This window comes from Phocoena phocoena, chromosome 16 (assembly GCF_963924675.1).
Source record: "Phocoena phocoena chromosome 16, mPhoPho1.1, whole genome shotgun sequence".
Lineage (NCBI taxonomy): Eukaryota > Metazoa > Chordata > Mammalia > Artiodactyla > Phocoenidae > Phocoena > Phocoena phocoena.
In genome coordinates this window covers 13,889,779-13,913,590 of record NC_089234.1, presented here as the reverse complement: position 1 = coordinate 13,913,590, position 23,812 = coordinate 13,889,779, and the positions used below count along the sequence as shown (strand labels likewise).

At 51.2% G+C, this 23,812-nt stretch overlaps 1 protein-coding gene across 1 annotated transcript in view; it reads right to left on the bottom strand.

Moving 5' to 3' along the window:
• Positions 1–5,740: 5,740 nt before the first annotated feature.
• HSPA12A (heat shock protein family A (Hsp70) member 12A) overlaps positions 5,741–23,812 on the bottom strand; it is a 144,879-nt gene continuing 126,807 nt past the window's right edge. The window contains exons 6-12 of the mRNA XM_065894350.1: positions 21,639–21,755; positions 13,653–13,824; positions 9,992–10,078; positions 9,343–9,447; positions 8,143–8,401; positions 7,346–7,449; positions 5,741–6,378 (exon numbers count right to left, since the gene is read on the bottom strand). Of these exons, the coding sequence (XP_065750422.1) occupies positions 5,741–6,378; positions 7,346–7,449; positions 8,143–8,401; positions 9,343–9,447; positions 9,992–10,078; positions 13,653–13,824; positions 21,639–21,755 (1,482 nt within the window). The remainder of the gene's footprint in view (positions 6,379–7,345; positions 7,450–8,142; positions 8,402–9,342; positions 9,448–9,991; positions 10,079–13,652; positions 13,825–21,638; positions 21,756–23,812) is intronic.

Below are 23,812 nucleotides of genomic sequence, written 5' to 3'. Positions count from 1 at the left end.
ACCGAAAGACGTCTACACTCTAGGGGCAGGATTATGTTGCCCAGAAGCGTGCCGCCGGTACGTGGCCGGCTGCGCAGCTGCAGACCCAGCCCAGAGGCCTGCCTGGAGGAGGCTGAAGGGAAGAGCGCGGAAAGGGGGTGTGCTGGGGGTGTGGCCGGGAAGCGGGTCAGATAGCGCGGACACGCCCCCCCCCCCCCCCCGCCCCGCCCCGTCCTCACCTGGGCTGGCCTGGATCCCGGCCCCGCCGGACCTCCTGCCCTGGCGTCCCGGCTTTTCTGAGCTCACCTCGACCGCGGTGGGGCGGGAGGGGGGAAGGGGCGGAGTCGGACCATCCCCCACCCCCTCACCCCCGCCCCTCCCGCCTTCATCACCCTTTGGCCTCCTGGAGAAATCCGGGCCTGGGAGCCAGAGGCTACTGGTGAACCCGAGTGAACTCGCTCAGCGTCGGTCTATGGGGTGAGATGCAGAGGTTTGCCCGGAAAATATCTTGCCTCCGAAGCTGTTCTTCGTTCTGAATACACGGTCTCACCCAGGCGAGGCCGCTCTGGGTTTGGAAATTGTGGGGAGGGGTACACGAAGGGATCCGGGTCAAAGACGCCTTTTCTGATGTAGACACTGGGGAGGCCTGGGCTGTGGGGAGAGGATTGGCGGGAACAGGCCTTGGCAGGGGCGGGGGAAGCAGCCTGGGAGGAAAGCAGAGGCCTGTGTCCCAGACGGCTTCCCCTGGGCTTCTCACACCCCTGTCCTCCTAGCCTCGTGTCTCTTACTAGGAGAATCTCCAGATGGCCAGGACTGGTAGCCGGGCAGAGAGGGACAAAGCACCAAAATGAAGGATGCTGGGAAGGTGTAGCCGTACTCCTTCTAACCGTCCTCATTTTATGGGAGATGAGCCTTCATCTCAGCGGACTGAAACTGTCAACTACAAATTGGCACTTGCCATCTACAAGGATTAATTCAGGTGCTGCTGAAGTTGCTGACTTTCAACACCCCCTGAAAGGAGTTCAGGGTGGAGAGCAGAAAAGAGGCACTCTGTGCTCTGGGAAGAACTGGCCCAACAGGTCTTCGGAGAGTTAGATATTTTCAGGAGCCGATTTTATTTTATGAGGCTAATTCTTGCATCTCTTCGTATTGAGAAAAGCACTAAAATCCTTCATGGTGACGTCCGCTCCTCACGACTAGCAGAAACCTGCAAAAAATACGTGCCTGATTGCAGGTACTCCCTCTTCACCAGAATCACATATATACTGACTTCCCCCGCACCTCTTCAGAGCAGTTTCTCACAACTATCTGAAATGCTGTCTCCCGGGCTATAGCCCTCATTTTGTCCCAAGTGAAACTCAGCCCTCAACTCTCACATTGTGCACTTTTTTTAAGTCGACAAAACCAAGATGCCCACTGTGTGACCCAGATCCAGGGACTGAGTGGCCTTTACAGACGGCTAGTCCCAGCCGCTCCCTACAGATGAGGAAACGGCAGCCAGACTGCCTGCTGGCTCTACTTTGCAATACACGTTTGTTTGACTGTACATCCTGGCCTTCCCGACCTCTCCTCATGGGAACTAAACTTCAGATGAAAGCTGGTGCAGCTACCCACTTAGGAAGAACCCATTTATACCTCCCTCGAGGTCCTAGGGCCCGCCTCAGACTATCCAGAAACTCCTAGAGCCAACTCTGGAGGGTGACCCAGACATAGAGCCTGGAATAAACCCAAGGCCCTAGATGCAGCGGCCAGCTAGTTGTGCCTGCTAGGATACCAGAGGACAAGGCATCAGTCCTTGGCCTTCTGCTTTTTTTTTTTTTTTAATGACCTTCATTTGGGTGCAGTGGAGTTGTCAGTTGTCACTGTGGCTTATCTGCCTTTTCTCTGGCAAGGCTGCTTTCTTTGGCTTCAAGGGAAAAGGGGTTAGTGGCTGTCAATGGAGGCTTGGTTCCCAGTGAACAGAGGAGCCAGTCTTATTGGAATGAAAGTTAATAAAGCTTGCAACACCTAGGAAAAGACCTGAAAATCAATTTCCATCTGAGATGGGATAGAGGGGAAAGTCAGTAATGTATCTATAATTCCATTTACAAATTCAGAGTGCACAAAAAAAGTCTGGGCCACATGAGATCCAGAGTTTTGCTTTATTAGACATCTGTGAAGACAGTCTGCAGATACAGTCAAATTGTGAATTGCTGCCAAGTTCTGTGAAGTTCGAATTTATAGTGAACAAGACCCCAGTGGCTGTTATTTTAGAATATGTTTCCATATTCCAAGCAGATAAGAGATACGATGTTATGGCCAACAACTCTTATACTAGTCACCCACTTCAGCCATTTCCCAGCATAAATATGCAGCTTAATCACAGCTATTTCATCTCTACAATGTGTGATTCAATCGTCAGCTAATAATGCATTTTGACTCCTGTTTATATAGGTGCATGCGATTCTTTGCCACCCTGGCAATTAACCAGACCTGGACTCTAAAAGCTAAACTTGATCTAAATAACATTCTAGGGGTAGGGCAGGCTCTGTAATCTGGATTCATCTTAGCCATCGGTCTGCAGAAACGCTTGTACGTTTCCTCTTTCCTCTCTTGTCCGTCTGACATTCTTGTCTGACATTCAACATTTATTAATGCCTGCTGTGTACAGAAAGGGAAGTTACAAAGGAAACCCTTTGACAGTTCTGCTTCCAAGAAACTTGAACCTCAGATAATACGCCAGGGACAACTGAGTAATGCGTTAGGACAACGGGCCTTTTAGAAACTTTCTAAGATTAGAAAATGTGTCCACGTGTACCTATCCAGTGTTCTTACTCTAGAATATTTCTGTGGGGGCGGGGAAGGGGAGAAGGGGTGGATTTGAGGATTCCCTCTAAGAAGTCTGACTATCAGGGCTGCATCTCTGGGGCAGAAGAAGATCCAGTAAAATCATCACCCCCTCTCCATCATCTTTTTGCCAACATTGCAAATTTCAACCATTTCATTTAAGAGAAATGGTAGACAAGGAGACATCCTTGATGCCAGATGGGAAAGGCCTTACATTAGCCAGGGAAAGGACTTGACTCTATTACTCACACTTACACTTAATCCAGTAGAAAAGCTGGATTTGTGTACCACCTGATTCCTTCCTTTGATGCTGGTGTCCTGAAAACATCACACTTTGCCTTCAGAGTGACCGCTTCGCCCCACAAGGAGACGCTGACAGCCCTGCAGGGACACAGAGTTTTCGGAGGTTTTTCTGCACAGTCACATGGCTTACAGAACCAGAACGTTCAGCTCTCAAAGGCAGTTCAGGAGAATCGATACATTATTGTGCACCTTTAAATATAAACTGTGAACCTTTGGGAAGGATGTGTGTGTAGCAAGGTCTGATGGAGCTGTCGATCCAGCCGGTCTATTTCGTAGAGGATTCTGACCCTAGGCGCCTCTGTCTGTTGCTCAGTCTGCTCACACAGTCCATAGCTTAGCATCAGTACAAATCAATGTCTAGTAAGCACAATTAAGAAATGAAACCATGGAAACTTAAAGGCAGCAATGTCATCAACAAAATTCAAAGAGCATTTTCCCTTTTTTTTTTTTAACAAGAGCACATTGTAGAAATCAAGATTCTGTACAATTTTCTAATATTGTATGTACATAAAATTATATTACTTATAACTAAATGGAAAAGTCTTGTTTGTAGAGTATGGCTGGCAACACCAAAGAAAGACCCATAACATTTAGCTTTTGAAGCCGAGCAGGCAGGAAGAGAACCCTAGAGCACACATTTGTGTCTCGATGCGAAACCCCGCTACTAAGTATGTGACTAGCATTCTCTCGTTCTGGGTTTGTTAGTGTTTCACATTCTAGTAGGGAATTCTGCAGCAAGCGATGTGAAAAAGAAGACACTTAAAATGAAGTTGGAAATGCTACTTAAAATCTGCATATGATAATGGGCTGTGATAACGGGTTTGTGAATCCAAGTTGCATTCAAAGTTAGTGGCTGAGTCATCCATCCTCCCCTCATTCATTATGCATGCCTCTGGCGATTTAAAATCGAATTAACTCCAGCAGGTGGAAGAGACAGCTTTGAACAGATCACATGGGCTGAGTCAGGTTCTTGATTCTTCAACTCAGTTGGCTCCTGAATGTTGAAGACTGGCTTTGCAAGTGGGGAAGGACGGAGAGCGGACACACACACCAGTTGGTTCCTCAGCCCCATTCTTAGGCTGCCTTTCTTCCAATCTTTTTCCTCCCCAGGCCCTTCCTGTGAAGGTTAAAAGTGCCATCCCCAAGCCAGCTGGAGCTCCAGCCCCACTCACAAGAGGGCAACGTGTGGGATTGTGGTCCTTCACTTGTAGACTCACTCCCTAAGGGAACCCAACTGGAAGCTGCAGGCTCTGGTCTGCGCCCCAGCTTTCCAAAACCCTAAAGTTAGGAGTTTTCAAATTCCAACTGAACCACAGTCCCCTGTGGCATCTACTAAAAATTGCAGATTCTGGTTCCCCTCTCCAAGACTTGAGTTCATAAAAGGAAAAGAATCCAGGAACCTGTATTTCAGAAGCACCCAGGCAGTTCTTGCGCGGGAGATCCACAGATCTGCTTTGAAAAAACCCAGCTTCATTCACTAAGTACAGATCTCTGAATGCCTTTAGATAGAATCTTCAGTTCTCGTTTTAAAACTGAAGATTTTAAATGAAACATTTCGTTAAACAGATTCTCTGCCCAGGGATCACCAATGTATTCTTTTCAAAATGTGGAAATAAATGGCCAAATCTCTTAGGGAGATGAGGGCAAGCAGGGAGGAGAAGGGAATTAGTTTAAAATACGTGTGCCTGTCAAGGGGAGGGGCTGTTCCGGACTCCCGGGCTTGGTGATGCGAACGAGGCAAACTGCAACTTCATTTTCTCACACAGAATCCTACGAAGGTTAACGCAGATTACTTATGAATTCAGAAATCAGGATTTGGCCTTTGGGGAGTTCTATCACAGCATATCATTTGGGATATGTCACTAGCTCAATATCCATTAACCTCGAAGCAAATTTTTACCTGCTGAAAAGCTGAGGTGTCAGCTCTCCCACTCACAAATCCTAGTGGATTAGCTGAAGCTACAGTTATTCTTCACTAACCCTTTCTGGAATTTAAATTAGGAGAACCTAAAATAGCGCCCAGTGTAGGCAGTCTTCTCCCACCAGCTAAAAACCCTCCAAGTTCCCAGTGAATCATCACTTTTAATCACACCATGATGAAAAGAAATTAACTGCAGATGGATGGCATTTTATAGCGACTGCCATCCAAAATATGTAAAAAAGAAAAGTCTCAAGAGAGATGAAGAATCTCCTCCTGGCTCAAAGATCTTATTTCAAATCTGGAAGGATCGCGATAGGGCATCCTAAGTTCTACATAAGGGAGATCTCTTCGACCCAAGCCCGATCACTGCTGCAGAAATGTACTGATTCCCTTGTGGGGCGGTGGGGGTGGGGTGGGGTGGGGTGGGGTGGGGGTGGGGTTTCACCACTTCGTACCTATGAACACTAGCTGCTTTTCTGGGATCCTCAAATTCCTTATTTCCCAACCTCCATCTTCACTGCCAACAGTTTTTCTGACTCCAGTGTGCCCTCAAAAATCCCTAATTATTTCTAGCCCTGGCTGTTCTCATCTTCCCTGCTGAAATTCAGACGGGTGATGGCTAGGGTCAAGGGCAGGGAAAGAACAGTCAGGGTTGAGGTCAGCAGATGCAGGTGAGCTGAGTCCAAGGGGACGGGCGGCGGGGAGGGCCAGTTAGTAATTTAAGAAGTCGATCCCAACCTTGACACTCTTGGAGGTGGCTATATCAACGGCCGTGGCCTTGATCTCAGTGTCCCCGAACTGCATGAGGGTCTGGATCTCCCTGCGGGTGGGCACGGCAGTGCCGCTGGCCCCCGTGAGATCGAGGCGCAGCGTGCCGCACTTCTTCACCCCGGGGTCGGTGATGAAGCTCACGTTGTCGAGCTCAGAGCTATAGATGTTGATGACAATGACCAGCTGGGAGGGCTTGGCCGGGGTGTAGCTGCGCTTGACCAGCTCGCCCAGGGCCACGGACTGGTCAGCGGAGATGAACTTGTCGAAGACGTCAGTGCACCAGCGGGTGCCGTCCTTCACCAGCAGCTTCTCGGGCGGGTGCTTGCCCTCCACGTAGCGGTTCAGCACCCCGACCCCGTAGGTGAGCGGGGACCGGCGCACCTTGATGACAGTGGGGTCCAGGCCGAAGAGGACGGCGCCCTTGAGGATGGTGAGGCCCACGTCCTGGGGGATGATGATACGGCACTGGTCGCCGAAGGCAGCGTGCACCGCCTGTTGCAGGAGGGGCGCCTCGGCGAAGCCGCCCACCAGGAAGAGGAACTTGACCGTGGACACTTCCGGCTTCTGAAACAGGTCCCCTGAGAGGGAAGAGTAATGGACAGAGACCTGTCACCAAAAGCCAGGGGGGGATTGGGCGGCCTGAGAATGTGGAGAATGGACAAAGCCGCTTGGGCCAGCTGGAGGACAGGCTTAGTCTGACCTTGTTGAACGGAATATTTTTGTAGAGCCAATCTTTTCAAGAAAGGAGGGGTTTGTACATCAATAAGCTCAGGAATAAAAACCAAAGCTGCTGCTAAGTAGAAACCTATTTGAACAGCTAGACGGTGATCAGTAGAAACCTATTTTACAGCTAGACGGTGATCCGTTTACGCAGTTCTTTGCTACACATAAATGAATACCCCTTGCCCTCTCCAAACCTGCGGTTCTGTTAAGGCAGGCTGTTATCAATATTATTCTTTGGTTTTCATAAAATTCCCATCCCACCTCTAGGAGTTCTGACTGTGTAGGTGCAGGGTGGGAAGTGTGTGGAGGGCCTGGATACTGAAAGAGGCCCCTGGTGAATCTACTGTGTGTCCCTGGGCGAGGGCCCCTGAGGGAGCAGGTTAAGTGCACGGCCAGATTCCGTTTGCTCTCTTGTGGGAGACCTTTCTTTGGTTTACACAACAGTTCCTCCTCCCTAGTAGAGGTTGTGATTTCTAATTTGCTCTGATACAGCAAAGACCATCCATTCCCTAAGGCCTGTCACTCGATGATAATATTGCTTTAGATCTCCCGCCCCTCTGACTTTTGAAGCCAAATGGAAGCCCAAGTGAGAACAGGCTCTGGGGCTGCTTTGCAGTACCTGAGGTGAGGGATCCACAGCCAGTGCCCAGCAACCGCCCTCATGCATGCCCAGGCCCCGCCCACTCCTGCCGGGGCCCTGGCCTGCGGCTCCAAGACCCAGACCCCCTGCCATCCTGACTTCACATACACTGATTGGTGATATTGGAAACATCAGTCCCCATTCTTGGCCGCTGAGTGGCCGAGCCCCGGCTGATCACTTACGGAGATGCTCAATGATGCTATCAATGGTCGGCTTAAAAAGGGCATTCATGGCATCTGGACTCATCCTCAGCATCCCCTGCGAGGACCACTTCACAAAATCCACACTGTGGAGGCATGGCAGAGAGAGAATGAGCGCTGAGTGTATAAAGGATACCCAGGCTAACCTGCATAGTCACGGGCCCTGGTAGAATGGTTGTCACATCCGAGGGGGCTGAAGGGGGCTTGAAAGTCCAAAGAACCCTTAGAAATACACTAAACCACCAGGACCTAGACTCTTAGAAGCTTCAAAGCTAAGGCATAACCTCTTTGGTTTCCCTTTGCTTTTGCCTGTGGCCAACATTCCCCTGAGACAGTGGAAGCCAAAGTCTAGTGCAGAAGGCAGGGTGATAAATAATTCAACAAATATTTACTGAGCACCTACTACCTATGCATCAGGTTCTGTTGTAGACACTGGGGATAAAGCAGGCCCCAAACAGACAAACTTCCCTGATTTCATACAGCTTATCTTTTTAGCGCGTAATCATAGCTGACACAGAGGTGGTATTTTCCAGGTCTCAGGCATTGTGCTAAGCATATATGAATACATTTCATCCTCACAACAACCCTTTTGAGGTAAATGGAATTATCATGCCCATTTTCCAGGTGAAAAAAACAAGGAACAAAAAAGTTGAGTCACTTGCCCAAGGTCACACAGCAAGCGTGTCGGATTGGAACTCAGAGTCCACGCCACCTTCCTCCTCCCCATGAACACAATCTACCCCCCAGACTGTCCTGAGCCAAACACGAGCCCAGCTCACTTGCTCTTCCTCAAGGCGTGCTCCACGCTGTGCCCACGGAACTTCTTGTAGTAGTCAATGAAGGAGAAGGGCAGGGTGATATTCAGAGGGTTAGTTCGGTCCGGGGCAGCTGCCCTTTTGCGAGACTCAAATGCAATCATTAAGTCAACCCAGGCCGCAGGACGCTTGATTTTGAATTGCTCAATAAAATCCTCTCCGAATATTTTACACAGAAGCTTTTCAAATTCATAATCTACTCCTAAAGATCCATAGGGTCCACCTGAGTCAAGAACAAAAAGGGAGACCACTATGTTAAAAACGGTCAGAAATGGAATCTGGAGTCTGAGAAGCAGCCTACCCTGGGTTCTGGGTTCTGCTCAAAGACAGCAGCACAGCCTTGGACCCACTTAGCCAGCAGACCACAGCTATGCGTTTTTACTTACACTTTAAAACCCTTAGGTTCTTCTCATTCCACGTGGAGAAACTTTCCTACAGAAATCACTCGTCAACAATCTGTTTAAAATCAATTACATTTTAAATAAAAATCAATACATTTAACTAACTAGGGGCATCATGGTATTCCCACCCAGGAAATCCAAGGACAGTGTCTGCAGACCTCACTTAGTCCCTGTGATCTACTAATTACTCATCCCCGCCCCACCAAGAAGAAGAGAATGTTCTTTGGTTTGATGGTCTTGAATCAAGCCCAGGCATCGTGGGACCTCCCTAGAAAGCTTAACCAAATCACAGGTGACGATCGTGGCCAGGATCTGAAACAGGCTCACTTTATGCCCAAACCCAAGTTATGGTGGTTTGTGTTTTAAAGGCCATTTAACTGCAATTTTTTTTTTTTTTTTTTTTTGCAGTACGCGGGCCTCTCACCGTTGTGGCCTCTCCCGCTGCGGAGCACAGGCTCCGCACGCGCAGGCTCAGCGGCCACGGCTCACGGGCCCAGCCGCTCCGCGGCATGTGGGATCCTCCCGGACCGGGGCACAAACCCGCGTCCCCTGCATCGGCGGGCAGACTCTCAACCACCGCGCCGCCAGGGAAGCCCCATTTAACTGCATTTTGCTCTCTGGTCTCAAGCATCCGTATCCTCTACTGCCTGTAATTCCACATGCTGGTGGCACTGAAAGAATGAGATACTGAGAGAAATCTGAAATGGGTCAAACAGCTCAGGTGTGAGGAAATTAGCCATTTTTCTCATTTTCTCAGGCTTACCTGTTGCTTTGTACAGCTCCTTGAGGTGTCCCTCCGGTAACCGTATCTGGTGGACTGTCAGGTCTACGGTGCCACCGCCGCTGTCCACCACCACATACCTGTCACCTGGTACAAAAACAGCCAACCTTTATACAGACCACTCATCCGCCACGCCCTGGGACAAGTTGGCAGGCTGACTTGGCGTACCCAGCTAAGCGCCATCAACACTCATTAGTACAATAGTTTTGCTAATTAGCCACACGAAGTGCCGGTTAACATGGATGATGAACCCGGATGAGTGAACCTTTAGGACTAAAGCATTCAGGTCATGCGCTGCTGCATACCTGGCACATGTGGACCACTTCCTGCCAAGTTAATAGCACTATCAAATGACCTGCTGTTTAGCACAAGACTCACTCTGGAACTGGTGAGTTCCAATTCCTACTTTTCTTCTGAAGAACCTATATGGTTTTAGAACATGCAAAATGACAGCTCCAAAAAGAGCTCTCCCTGGGTGAGTGGTCTGTAAAACCAACTGATCTGGAACATTTTGCAAAAGTACAAAAGGAACAAATAGAAATGCATTTTTGCCAGCAGCCCCGCACCCCCCCCCCCCCCCCCCACACACACACACAATCCAGCAGGGGCAAAGGATGTTTAAGGATGCTACCTTCCTCCAGCTCGGACCAGATTTCTCCTATGACATTCTCCACCAAAAAGGTTCGACTCTGCCGATTACGTCGTATGTGTTCCTTAGCTAGTGGCCAACAGAAAGAAAATAACGACGGGTAAGAAAACATGAAAAAGCTGGCAGTCAGTGGAGGTAAACGAGCCTGGGAGGTTTAGGAACAGAACATTTGGCGATACTTGATCAGAATGATTACATAAATGCAATATAGGGAATGACAGAGTCAGCTCTTCCAGAGCAAGTAGCTATTTCCACCAGCCTTCATCTATTCATCTGCCTGGCAGCTTTGGCCAATGCCCTGCTGAAAAGCTCACCCTGATGAGATTCCCTTCCTCCAGGGACACTTTCAGGGGAATGCGCATAAAATAGGCCAATTTCCTGGCTTTGCTGCCCCAGCGAGGAGGCTGTCTGCCAAGCAGCCTTCAGAGCGCTTGGTTAAATAATTTCACATCAAGCAGCTTTGTCTGATACAAGGAATGCGGGGTATGTTTTCCTAATCTGGATCCTGGATAAACGGCCAGGAGCCCTTTCCAGACCCCGTTGAAGTCGACATGCTCTTCAGCCACAAGGTGGCGCTTCAGCCGCAAGGTGGCACGGCTGAACCTAGAAAAGTCGGCGCTGCCTTTTTCCTGCACACCGCGGGACAACCTGGGGGTGGCTCGGGGTACTCAGTGGCTGTGACTCGCATGGGTATTTCTTGCCCCGCAGGCCTCCTGACAGCCCCGTGAGGCGGACAGGCACAAATCATATCGCCCTGTGTTCAGACGAGGAAACCAGGTCAGGGAGGTCAAGGGACTTGCAGTTCCCACGACTCTGTCTTGCAGCCTGAAATTAACCCTCAGGCCACGGACCCCCTCTGCCTTTGAGATTTAACAATTTAGAGTGAAGTCTGAAAAAGCAGAATACGAATGTTAAGAGGTGAGAAAGGTGCTGTGAGAGGAGGGAGCCTGGGAAGCAGCAGAGCACAGGCACGATGGGAATTTGGGCAAATCACTTAACGTCTCTCACAGGCAGAGCAGGGACCAGCCGTCTGATTTATCCTCAGCACCCACTGTGACACCAGGCACACAGCAAGTGATAAGGAAGGCAAAGCACCAAGTATGAGACTGGGAACCCAACAAATGATCACTACAATGAACAATTTAGAGCAATCCTGGTTTTACAGACGAAGGCTCTGTCCACCACTCTGCTGTCCCATCCAACAAGTACCCTCCCGACCAATTTTTGTAGTCCCTAAGCCCTACAGATCCATCTGTTGCTGGTTATCCAATAAAGAACCCTTGACCCTCCAGCCTCCTTCAGCAAGGAGCACAGTGTTTGCAAAACATCTTCTCTGGGGATTAGAATGGCAAACATCGGGCCAGCCTTAAGTTCCTCAGGCTCTGGTTTACAGCAGAGAGGCCGGCCCCCCTGATTAAAGAGTTCCCGCGGGCCTGGGAGGGATCTCCAAACTCAGGGCTTCTCTGCTGTTCCCAACACCGGCTCCAGATGAACTTGTACTGCACACCTTGTCGTGGGCATTGGTTTTCTAAAACAATCTAGATGACTAAGGAAATGGCATTCATAAAAAATGCCCTAGTGAGGCTAATAAAACATGTTCTAAGCTTCAAAAAATTATTTCATTTTTCGGGCAAATTAAGCCCAAGATTGTGAAAAATGTAGCCTTTTCTAATCTCATTAAGTCTTTTTGGAGTAAAATAATACCGACAGCAAACCCTGCAGTGCTGGAGGCAGAGTGCCAGCTCTGGTCTCCTCAGTGGTGACCACTGGGAGTCCATCAGGGAGGAGCATCGGAGGGCAGAAAACAGCCAGGGGGCCTCAGGGTATTAATGCCATCCTGGGTATCCCGGATTAAGTGCTCTGCCAGGCCTCGGCACATAGCAAGCACCCCGTCCTTCCGGGAGACAGGTTCCCATCGTAAAGCAACGCTGAGACAGAACCCCTGTCTCACTGCCCCTCGGAGGGATGGTGGCCAACAATTTGAGGATTTCAAAAACCAAAGACACGCCTCTGAGCACAGGAAACAACAGTAAATCCCACAAGGCACAGGACACAGACACAGGGCAGTGTGAAGGTAGGTAGGATATGTTAAAGACAGGGAACCAAAAACTGAGCTCTTGGGGAAGGCAAGCATTCAAAACAATTCCCCCCTCAAATGTGAATGTTATGCTTCAGAAGTGTCAATGCCGTGTTGAATTAGCTAATTCTGACATGAGCTGCTGTTTATGAACAATTGCGAAAGAATTAGCATATGAAACGTAGAGCCCAGTCAGTCACTCCTCTTCTTTCCAGTTACAACCATGAAGAAGGAAATTTAAATAACGAGATCATCGTGAGTACTGAAAACATGAATGCATTGGATTTCGTTAGCGGTGAGGCCAGCCTTGGCATGCTGGGGAGGCCAAGCATGGTGAGAAAAAGGCAAATCAAGCCCTCAGACTTAGAGGGAAGCCCGCTTCCATTCATTCTGGGTGAATCAGAGCCAGGGTGCGAACACATGGCCCCAGCAGGCTGAGGCAGCAGCCTGGGGACAAGCGAACTTCTTGCCACTGTCTCGTGGCTGAGGCTCGCAGACGCCTCCATCCTGGGTTCAAAATGCAGAGCAGTGGCTGCCGGGGCAGAGTCACCCTGTGAAGAGGAAGAGAGGCCTGTCTGGGCAGGAATGTGTGCCTGCGAAGCGTGAGCCTGGGCCCCAGCACCCCGGGCAGTGCAGAGACGGGCGTCGGGAGGAGGACCAAGAAAAGCTTGGGACCAACTGGTGACCGTCCTCACTGATGGCATCCCTCTCCTCCTGGGCCTGGGCCTTGCAGGGCAGGATGGAGACGGGCTTGGGCGATGGGGGGTTTTCTGTCCTCGGAGCCCTCACCCGGGCACAGAGCTCAGAGCCGGGGCGCACAGCGCCACCTCCCCAGCTCCCATCAGCTTCCATGCTCACTCACGTGGCTCTGAGTGATCCAGGGGGTCTGCAGACTCCGTGGTCCTGGACAGACCGACGGAACCCTGCATTCCAGGGAAAACAGTCCTGAGGCACAAGATTGTGAGCAACTTGCACATAGTAAACATTAAAGAGAAGAAGGCCCTTAAAATGCCCATCCCGCGTCTCCGTGGGCGATGCTCCTTCCCACAGCTAAACGAGCATCAGCCCCTCAGGACAAGTCAGCCCTTTCCATCTCTAGTTCCAACTCTCGCCAGGTTTATAATTAAGACACATAATGAGCTCATCACACACGAAGCGGCCCCAATGAGTGAGTCAGCAATAAATCAACAATCTTAACGGAGGAATTAATAACAAGCAAGTGGGATTAGATTAAGAATCAGTTAATAGAGAGGAGAGATTAAACGCCCAGTAAAATGCAAGGCCGAGAGCCGCTCTCAGGCCACCCTTGGGTTCTTGGAGAGAAGTGCCCTCCCCTAAGGCACCTGGGTGGGTGACGAACTAGGGTAACCACTGCTGAGTTTACGGGGGTCCTTGGAGGGGCCAGGTAGGGGGGCTGAGCACAGAGGTACTTAAGGGCCAACCTCCTTCAGAAGCATCTTGATTTCTGACGACCGCACTGAGTGCCTTTAAAACTCCAAGGCACAGAAACATGCAGGGGGCTGGAGGGAAGACAGCAGGGAGGGGGAGAGAGAGAGCAGGAGGTACCCTGTGCAAACCCAGCTCCTACTGTGTCACTGGCGCTGTACCCATTGACCGCGGCCTTGCTGCTCAGCTCGATCATCTGGTGCAACCGCAGCTTCCGGCAGTAGATGGAGGCCGCCTCGGGCTCCAAGGCAACGATGAGCTGCTCTGAGTTCTCGGGGGAAGCCAGGCCTGCCTGGAAGACAGAAGGCAAGGCTGGGACCCAGGCTCCCTGGCCAGGACCCCTCCAAGGACACCCACGCCTGGGGCTGACACCCCACAAGGAAGGGACACTCACAAGCTGCTTGTTTGGGAAATTCCCTCCACAGGCCTCTCCAGAGCCTAAAATCGGGGGTGATCGGGTGCTGGTCCCCAAGCCAGGGACCCAAACGTCACAGAGTGGGGAACGAAAATGTACAAGCGCCCTTGGGAAATTCCAGGCTCTGTGAGCCTCAGGGCCTCCTGCATTTGGGGCCTGCTTGGCCCAGAACTGAGAAGCACAAAGGGGCAGAGGACCGAAAACTTTGAAAACCACCACGGGATGGAAGGCCGATGGTCTGTTTCCGGTTCCAGGACTAAATGGTCTGACCGGATCGTAGCAAACCCCGATCTTTGGTGGCCTAGGAAACAGAAAGGCCATCACTGGGCCTCAGCTATGCAAGCGTCTGATTCTGTCGTGTGGGAATCTGACCTGTTATCTCCAGAGCACCAGGAAGGTTCCAGGAGAAAGCCCCCCCCTGGAATCCCACAGAGTCCCCATTTCCTAGAGTGCAGGGGGAAAGGCCACTGACAGTTATCTTATTCAAAGCCTCTACCTCTTTCACAGCAGAAATGCTTCTGCCCCGTGACACCTGGCTTGCTCCAGTCACAGCCCCTCCAGGCTTCACGAAGGGCAGCCAGGAGGCTCCGGGACCAGCCTTCTGAGGGTGCTCAGAGACACAGCCCGGATTGGCCTCTCACGGCCTTGACCTGGAGCACGAGATCTAGCTTGCTTGTTGAAGCTGCCCAAGCTCACGGCTTTCCGTGGTCGCCAGCACAATAGGAAATAAAAACTAGCTCCTTCGATCAGCACTGTCTGCTGTCTTTGCTGCCATTTCCGAGGAAACCCGGGACGCGCCCTCGTGTGGCACCCCTTTGGAGAAGGCTCCCAGGTGTCCCCAGGCCCCTGGGGGTTTAGTGGACTCATCTCGTCAACCAGGGACAAAGGTCTGCCTAATGTCACACACGTACAATGACCCGGTGGGGAAGAGCTGGCCTAGAGTCACGGGCATGCGCGGAAGGAGCTTAGGAGGGTCAATTACTGGGCAAGGAGGGGAGGGGCGTTCAGGTTAGAAATTAGAAATGCCTTTCGTCCAACCCCTTCACTCTATGAAGAAGGAAACCAAGGCTCGGAGAGGTAGGGCAACCAACTGTCCCGGTTTCCTGGGGCACGGGCCTTTCAGTGCTAAAACCGGGCCAGTCTTAGGCTCCAGGGTATCCCAGAGAAGTGGCAGAGCAGCCCAGGCCCAGGTCTTGAGCCTTGCAGACCAGCTCTTTAATTGGTTCTCAGCTCTCCTGCTCTTAGTAATTCCAGGTACTGGGGTAGGGCCCAGGCCTCTGTACTTTGACAAAACCCGTGGGTGCCCCTAATACTCCTGAACTGGTTTGAAGGTACGCTCTCTACTCATTTACTCTGCGACAGTACTGCCTAGACCTGCTGTCATTCATTGTCACTAATAACCACACCCCAAACGAACCAGTTAATTACGTCTTAATGAGATACCATCAGCCGGCAGGTGACTGAAAATCTCCGCTCTGCCGAAACCATGAATGCCTCACAAGGGCAGAACCCGTCTGGACCGAATTACAAAAACAGATGGAACCGCACACGCCTACACCCTCCGCCAGGAACCCGCCTCCTTCCTGCCTTGTACCCTTGGCTGAGGCCGACCACATGGGCAGCATCTGTGCCCATCAGCAGGGTCCCCAGGTCAAAGTGGCCAGGTCTGCCCTTAGCTTACACGGGTCAATAGGTTAGTGACACGGATGCGCGACAAGATTTCCCCATCCAAGGGAATGAAGGTGCCCCCTCCCCCAGCCTCACTTTCTCATAGGGTCTCCTCAGACACCCTCAGCACAAAAGCAGACAAAGGTTAAAATGCCCGATGAAATAGGACATGGGTTACACGTGTCAGGTGCCACCAGGAACAGTGAAACCTCTGAACCTTTATCCCCAGGATCCCAGAAGAAGAAATCCAAAGTGACACCAGGAGGAGCCCCGTCTATAGAAGAGCGCTCGTGGACTGGTTCTTCTATCCTCATGGGTTTGTACGTAAAGCCAAGGTCCTCCTAGAACAGAAGCTCATAGGCCCAGCTCCCACAACATGGTTTGAGGGAGGAGACGTGCTACAAAGCAACAGTGGGCCCTGGATGTACAAGCCTCTCCTCCAAAGTTCAGGATGGAGGATAAACTTGGAGGAGGCTAGGGAGAGCAGAGCAGGGTGGTGCCCAGGACTCGGTGTGGAGGAAAGGCACGGGCTCTGCCCACTCAAAAGGCACATTCCTGTCATTGTGTCCCACTGGGATGTCAACCGGCCAGGCAGCTCCCATGTGGCCGGTAAGAGCAACAGGGGTCTGGGCCCAGCGGGAATGGGGACGGCAGGGGACAAAGGAGAGCAGAAAATAGACGCCCTTATTCCCCTCCATGCCTACCCAGAAATTCTGAGCAGGGTCTCTGACTTATACGTGAAATATCTATGTGGAAAATCACATCAAGAGGTCCAGAGGAGTGAAGAACCTGGAGGAAAATGTTACATTTTACTCCAGGCTCTTCACTCAAGGGCATCCGAGGGTACCTGGTGTGTGACTGAGACCACCCCCCCCACACACACACCAGATGCTCCCACATCCTGAAGATGTGAAAGACAATCAGGCTGACCTGAATCTGCCCCAAACAGCATGGGCTGCACCCCCCGGGGGGCCTTTCACCTGTCCCTCCCCAGCTGGGCTGGCCTCAGCTCCACAGCCAAAGCTTTGACCCATTTCCATGGGGAGTTCCCACAGTACCCTGCTCTGGATGCAGACAGAAGCCAAGGTGAAGAGGGCCCCAAACCAGAGGGGAGGGGAAAGGCAAGGTCAGTGGGGGCCCTGGCAGTGCCTGGGAGACCCAGGACAAAGTAACCACACTCCTTTGCTTAAGCCAGCCCCCCTGTCCACTCCCCAGTGAGAGTGAGGGGCCGTGTCCCTACCAGCAAACTCTCATGGAGGTCACAGGGAGAGGGGAGGGGGAGGCAAAGGGAGGCAGCTGCCTCTGCACAGATTCCCAGTCACCAGGAGGCTTCCCAGAGCTGCTGCTGGGCTCCAAGAGAAGAAGGAAATGCGAACGTCTCTGCCGCACTCTCAGAAACCCAGATGTCTTTATCTCTGAGAGAAGGATCCAGGGCCCTGTAACGTAAGCTTTGTTTCCGCATGAAAACACTTGCCTTCCTTCTCAGCAGAAGCCCTCTGGCCTGGCAGCTGGCAGGAGACCTGGGGGGTCTTTTCCTGGGATCAGGCCAGGGTCAACCGGGGCAGGAGAGCTCTCTCTCCGCTTTCAATAATTCTGCCTCTGGAGCTGGTATCTCAAGGCCACTGTTCCGTTCCAACGTGAGCTCTCCCTCTGCTCGGCCCCCGGCCCAGCACCTGGCATATTCTGCCCCCGACTATAGATCCATGGGGACCTGTCTAGCCTCTCCTGCAAGATGGTACATCTTCTAAGGGCAGCAGTTAGGTCTTCCCGCCCCGGAGCACACAGTAGGTGCTCAGAGAGCAGCTGCCGAAGGAACGAATCACCCGTCCCTCCAGCCAGCCTTTATTCTGCAATTTCCGGCCCTTCTCAGGAGGGCATTTCAAACATGACCTGAGGATTCTGCAATCAGAAAGCGTCTGAACAAGGAGGTTGCTACCCCATTTGACTTCACGAATCTGGGCCAGCAAGAACTCCATCGTGGTAGCTTTTAGCGCCCTGCTTCCTGGTCACAAGCTCCACCTGAAAGGAGCGGGTGGGTGAGAAGACCACACTCCAGGGAGGCCGAGGACGTGGGCAGTTACCACCTCGACCACCGCTCCTTGGCCCTGCAGTCAGCCAGGCAAATCCGCCAGGGGCTGTGTCCACGGCTGAGAAAAACAGGCAGACCAGCGGAGTACTCAGCTGGCCTGGTGTCAGACTGCAAAGAGCTCCAGCTGCACGGCTTCTGAGCGTCATGGGGTTGGCTTTCTTTCCTGCAGTTTGTTCGGAAAGGGAGGCAAATGCAAGCTGCAACTCCGTGTTAGAGGAGATCAGCGTACGCTGGGGAACATCATTTAGTTAACAGGTTTCTGGAACCTACTAGAGGTACACATTTTAGGCAAAATGCCTCTAGAAACACACTGGACAACCTCCTGTGCATGACGTGCGCAGGATGCAGTGGAACTCTTTCCTCATTCTGGGTCTTTTCTGAGGGCCTCAGAAGAGGCATCAGCTGTTCTTTCTGCCACCATCTTTTCACTGAATGCTCTTAAAGGGTCTAAAGCTGTCCCGAGGCTGTGGATTATAAAAGATGGAGACTTAACCCACTTTCTCAACTATCACTTGACATAAGAGGAGTTTTGGAAGTTTCACAGATGAAACTGTCCCCATGTCAAGTGCTGGGCAGCCCTCACTGGCAGTGAATCTCAGTCCTCCAAGTGCAGGCCCCAGGCCCACCCCCTGCAGGCCTGCTTCTCCATGGGAGATGCTGCCCAGAGATTCATCTCCTGGCTCTGGTCCAGGCCTCTTCCCCCTCCCCCAGGCCGGTGGAGGATGACCTTCAGCCTCCATGTGACTGTGCCATGAACTTGGGCTCGGGAGGCCTCCCATGAGCCCGGAAGGAGGGGCTCCACTTGCCACAGGCAAGTGGGGTGGACAGACCAGTTTCCCAGCTGCTCTGACGGAGAACCATGCCACCTCCTTCCTCATCCTTCCTGTTCATCTGTCAGAAGCCAGGCCGACAGGCAGCAGCACATCAGGTGGAAGGGCTGGTGGGTACTCTCAGGTTTCATAAGCTGGGTGGGCCAAGAACTGTGTTTTTTGCTCAGGTTCTGTATTTATCAAGTTTCTCCAGAGAAACAGAGCCAGTAGGATGTATGCATATGTAGAAAGAGCTTTATTATAAGGAATTGGCTTAGGCGATTATGGAGACTATCAAATCCCAAGACCTCAGCCGGCAAGCTGGACAGCCAGGAGGGCCGATGGTATAATTCCCTTGCCGGCAGGCTCAAGACCCAGGAGGAGCCGATATTTCAGTTGGAGTCCAAAGGCAGGGGGAAAACAGTGTTCCAGTCTGAAGGCAGGCAGGCAGGCAGACAGGAGGAATTCCCTCTCATTTTATCTAGGAAGGTTCAGCCTTTTGTTCTAGTCAGGCCTTCCACTGATTGAATGAGACCCACCCACCTTAGGGAGGGCAATCTGCTCTATTTAATCGATTTAAATGTTCATCTCATCCTAAAACACACTCACAGCAACACTCAGAATGATGTCTGACCAAATATCTGGGTATCCCTAGGCTCAGTCAGGTTGACACATAAGAGTAACCATCACAGGTATGCATCTTTCTTGCTCTGCATAATAAATGGGAGGTGAGGAGGGAGAGTTGGAGAGATGCTAATTTTGGAGAGTAGCAAGCTCCATTTCCATCTTGTCATGAAGACTCTCCCAGAAGACAGGCTAAAGAGGCTGCCCCTGATATGCCACCTGCCCCTTGCCAGAAGTACAAATGGCTTCGATGAACCACTTGGATGCAAGTGATTTGAGAGCAGGGCTCCGGTCCTATGACTCGAGCACCTACCACAGTCCTGGCACAGGAGGCCCCTGGTACAGGCTGTTTAATGAATAAATGAACGAGTGAACAAAGGATGAATGAATGGCACCTGCCATCTTAAAATCCATCCAGTGACTGTAAACTGAACACAAGTATCCAATCAGAGCTACAAAGGGCCAAACGTCAAGCTGCACAGACACTGTCCTGGACAAACGTTACCCAGCAAGGAGAGGACAGGCCGATCCACAGGGTGTCTCTGGGCCTCAGGAAGCAAATTCCCCCATCCCCTCCCTCCATGCTGGCCACCTGGGCCCTGCCCAGGAGCTGCTGGCCCTCCTACTGCCTGAGGTGCCAAAGCCTAGAGGACGCCACACCCACCTCAGCCTGATTTCCCCCTTGGCCTCCCCAGTGTAAGGGGCCTCTCCCCACACTGGCCCCACCCTCTCAGAGAGACCGTCCTTGAAGAGCCGGCCCAGGGCTCCATGAGCCCCGACAATCTACAAGTCACCGCACCTCTTTCTTTTTCAGGCTAAAACTAAGAACTGTCCCCTTTCCGGGTCACGTGTTTGTTGCTGAAGTCTTCCCATGGGCTGGAAAATGAAAGTCAGAACCATGATTCTTGAGTATCCTTCCCGGGAAAACTCAGGATCCCAGGCTGTGTCTTAGCAGACAGCCATGTCCCAGTGTCCCATCTTTGGGTCTTTGGACACTGCCTGAAGGCTGACGCCAAGGAAAAACTCCCTGATGCCCAGGGCTCCCATGGACAGTGAAACTGCATTTGTGTCTCTTCCTTTTTAAAGAAGTTGCCTCTTTCTGGAACTTCCACCTTCTTCCTTCATCTGTATAAAAACACATCTATTTTTGGCAAACACAAAGACTGAGCCAGATTCTCACGCTGAACAGAGGAAGGGGAGAGCAGAGGAGCCAGCCTGGGGCAGGGAAGGGAAGGAAGGGAATGGGAGAGCACGGGGCGGGGGGGGGGGGGGGGGGGGGGGGGCGGCGTGCGGGGGCGGAACACTGCCCTTCCTTGAACTCCACCTGCCACCTGGAGTAAAGCCTCAAGCGTCCAGGACAATTCATGACTCCAAGGTGCCTGGGGCCATTTGACTGTGTTCAGAGATCAGCGTTGATTAGATGGGCATTTTGAAAGGAAAGGTTTATATTTATACATGTGGCCACAGACTCAACATCAAAGGTGTGTCTCCAGGGAAAGGTGGCTCTCTCCTGAGAGGTGTGGCAGGGGACAAGGAGACATCTATGACCTTTGTCATTTTCCCCAGCCCACTCAGGTTGAAGGCTCTGAAAACTGATTCTCAGCACAGACTTGACGCAGGCCCCAGGGTCGGCTTTCATTTATTAACCCAGGGGACTACGTACAACAGGGGCCAGCTCTGTCCCCGGGACTGGGACAGCAGGTCAGGACGGCCTCTGCCATTCTTGCCATGAAGTCAGACACTCGTGGGAGCCCCGTCGTGGCACAGGATGTCCGCAAACAATGTGAGGGTTGGAGGCCATGGGGGTTTGGGCACCAGTGGTGCCCCCTGCACCCACGAGGGATGGGCTGGCCATCGACGCTGGAATGCTCTGGCTCCATGACGCCATGTTGACTGGCTCGCTCCCTAACTGTACCACTGCCGTCACCCCGCTGTGGGTGTCCTCCACCAGGCAGGTCCAGCAGCCCCCTCCCCTGTCTGGGGCGCCCGTACATGCCATGCTCCTGTGTCGCTCCTAAGATGAACCGTGCAGAGGACAACCGTACTCCCTTTATTTCCCAGCCGCATAAGTGCAGCTTTCGGCCTCCACCAGGCTGATGTGCCTGGTCCATGGCCATTGGCCTTGTCTTTATTTCTTCCTTGTTCAAATATTCTTGTTCCCCAAGCCTTTTCCTTGAGGGTCTCACTTCCATTTGCCCACAGAGAAATACCTCTGAACCTCAGTTTGCAATCCTAGCCCCAAGGAACCTACAGGGGCAACAAGACCTGGAAATGAATAAAGTCAGAAGGAAAACTGAGGCCAGCCCCTCCCCTTGTCCGTCTGACCCCCACCGCTCCCCCAGGAGGAAGCTGAGGAATGGGAAGGCTCCTGGCCCCCCACCTGTGGGAGACCCCTCGCTGCCTCCCCAAGGAGGCCTGTGAATGCTGGGGGACTCTGGAGTGGGGTGACAGCCACTGCCAGGTGTATCTTGGGCCCTGCCTGCCCCCAGCCCTGCACTTACCTGGTAGGCAGCTTGTCTCATGAACTGCTTGGCGGGCTGTTTCCAGATGGCAGGCACTGTGATAACCCATCTGACATCAGAGTTCTCGAACTCTGAACCCGTCTGATCGCTCAGCTCCTAAAGCCAAGGAAAATGCAGCAGGTCAGGTGGACAGAGCTGGTCCTCCTGTGGCTTTGCTGAAAATCCAGGCTTCCTGGCCGTGAACTCTCGGGGCATCTATTCCGCGGCCCCCCCGAACTTATCAGCGTCAGGAACAAGAGTCTGTTTTCCAAATATACAGCAAAGGGGGAGCTCCCAGCTCCTTCCACTCCCTGGATGTGGCTGCAGGTGGGAGATGGGCAGATCTGAGGCCTCTGGCCACTTCCTAGTCATGTGACTTAGGGCAAGTGACAACCTCTCAGGCCTCAGCTTCCTTATCTGTACAGTAGGGATAATAGTAAGCTCATACAGTTATTGGGAGGATTGATAATTTCCCGAGAGCTTCACTTCCTGGCAGCTTGCTCCAGTGTCAACCTTGTTAAGCCCTTTCCATAGCTCAACCACCATTAATCCACTTGAGAATCCTGTTAGGAAGAGATTAGCACTTGCCCCTCTTCTACAGGTGGCAAACTAAGGCCTAGATACGTTCGGTATCTTTGTGATGACTGCCCAGCTAGAAAGTAGCAGAGCCAAAGTTTGGACCCAGACGCAGGTCTATCTTGACTTGAAAGGCCAAGGTCTTAACTAAATTGTTACTTTTGGTCTCTTATCTGATCAGTGCCTGGCCCACAGGAATGCCTGACGACTGGTAGCATTTGTTAGCAGAGTTGTGTCACTGTCACCCACCTTACTGCAGGCCCAGCACATCAGTGGAGTTTTCCTGGCAGGATGGTAAGGGTAGGAACAACATGACCTAAGCAAGAACCGTGCTGCCCTTGACTTTCAGTTAATGTAAAACCTATCTACAAAACAGAAACAGACTCACAGACATAGAGCTCAGACTTGTGGTTGCCAAGGGTGGAGGGATGGGGAGGTAGGGGAGAGAGAGGGATGGACTGGGAGTTTGAGCTTGGTAAATGCAAACTATTGCATTTAGAATGGCTAAACAACAAGGTCCTACTGTATATGCAATCTCCTGGGATAAACCATAAAGGAAAAGAGTATTTAAAAAAAAAGAATGTCTGTATGTGTATAGCTGAGTCACTTTGCTGTACAGCAGAGATGGGCACAACATTGTAAATCAACTCTTCTTCAAAAAAAAGAAAATCAGTGGGACCCATGTGGATAAACAGGACGGGTGGAAGCATCAGAGGTTTCCACCAGGCCCAGGTAGACAAAATATGTCTCTAGAATAGCTCTCAGACTCAGTATTCCCACCGGTAGAATGGGAAGAACACTAACCCACAGCGTTACTGGCAAGATTAAATGAGAACACACAGGGAACATCCGGCCAGGAGAAGACCTCTGACTGATGCTCGTCCCCCTCTTCTCCTCCCCTTCCTGTTGCCACATTCACCAGACAAATCTGAAATCAAACCTAAACACACTGATGTGCTTCTGCATCAAAGTCCGCTCTGGGGACATGTTTCAGAAGATTGATAGGCCGGCGGTCTTCTTCCTAATGGGTATCTCATTTTCTCTGTTGTTTCACATAGTTATCTTGGGGCTGACCCACCCGCTCACTGAACTAACTTCCTCTTTGGTCGGAAAGTTTTTTTTTCCCTTTTAAAAAAAACTTTTCATTTTTCATTGTGAGAAAATACACGTAACATAAAATTCACCATCTTAACCATTTTTAAGTGTGTGGTTCAGTACATTCACTGAACTTTTTTTTAATAAACATGTTTTTAAAAACATCTCTGCTTTAGACCAACATGAAACAACTTTTTTTTTTAATTGAGGCATAACTGATTTACAATGTTGTGTAAATTGCTGGTGTACAGCAAAGCGATTCAGATAGATATATACAGATATACATACACACATATATATATGAATGTATATAGAGATATATGAATGAATGTATATATGAACATATATATATATATGTTCTTTTTCAGATTCTTTTCCATTATAGGTTATTATGAGATATCGAATATAGTTCCCTGTGCTATACAGTAGGTCCTTGTTGTTTACTTATTTTATATATAGTACTGTCAAACTCCTAATTTAAATCCCAAACTCCTAATTTATCC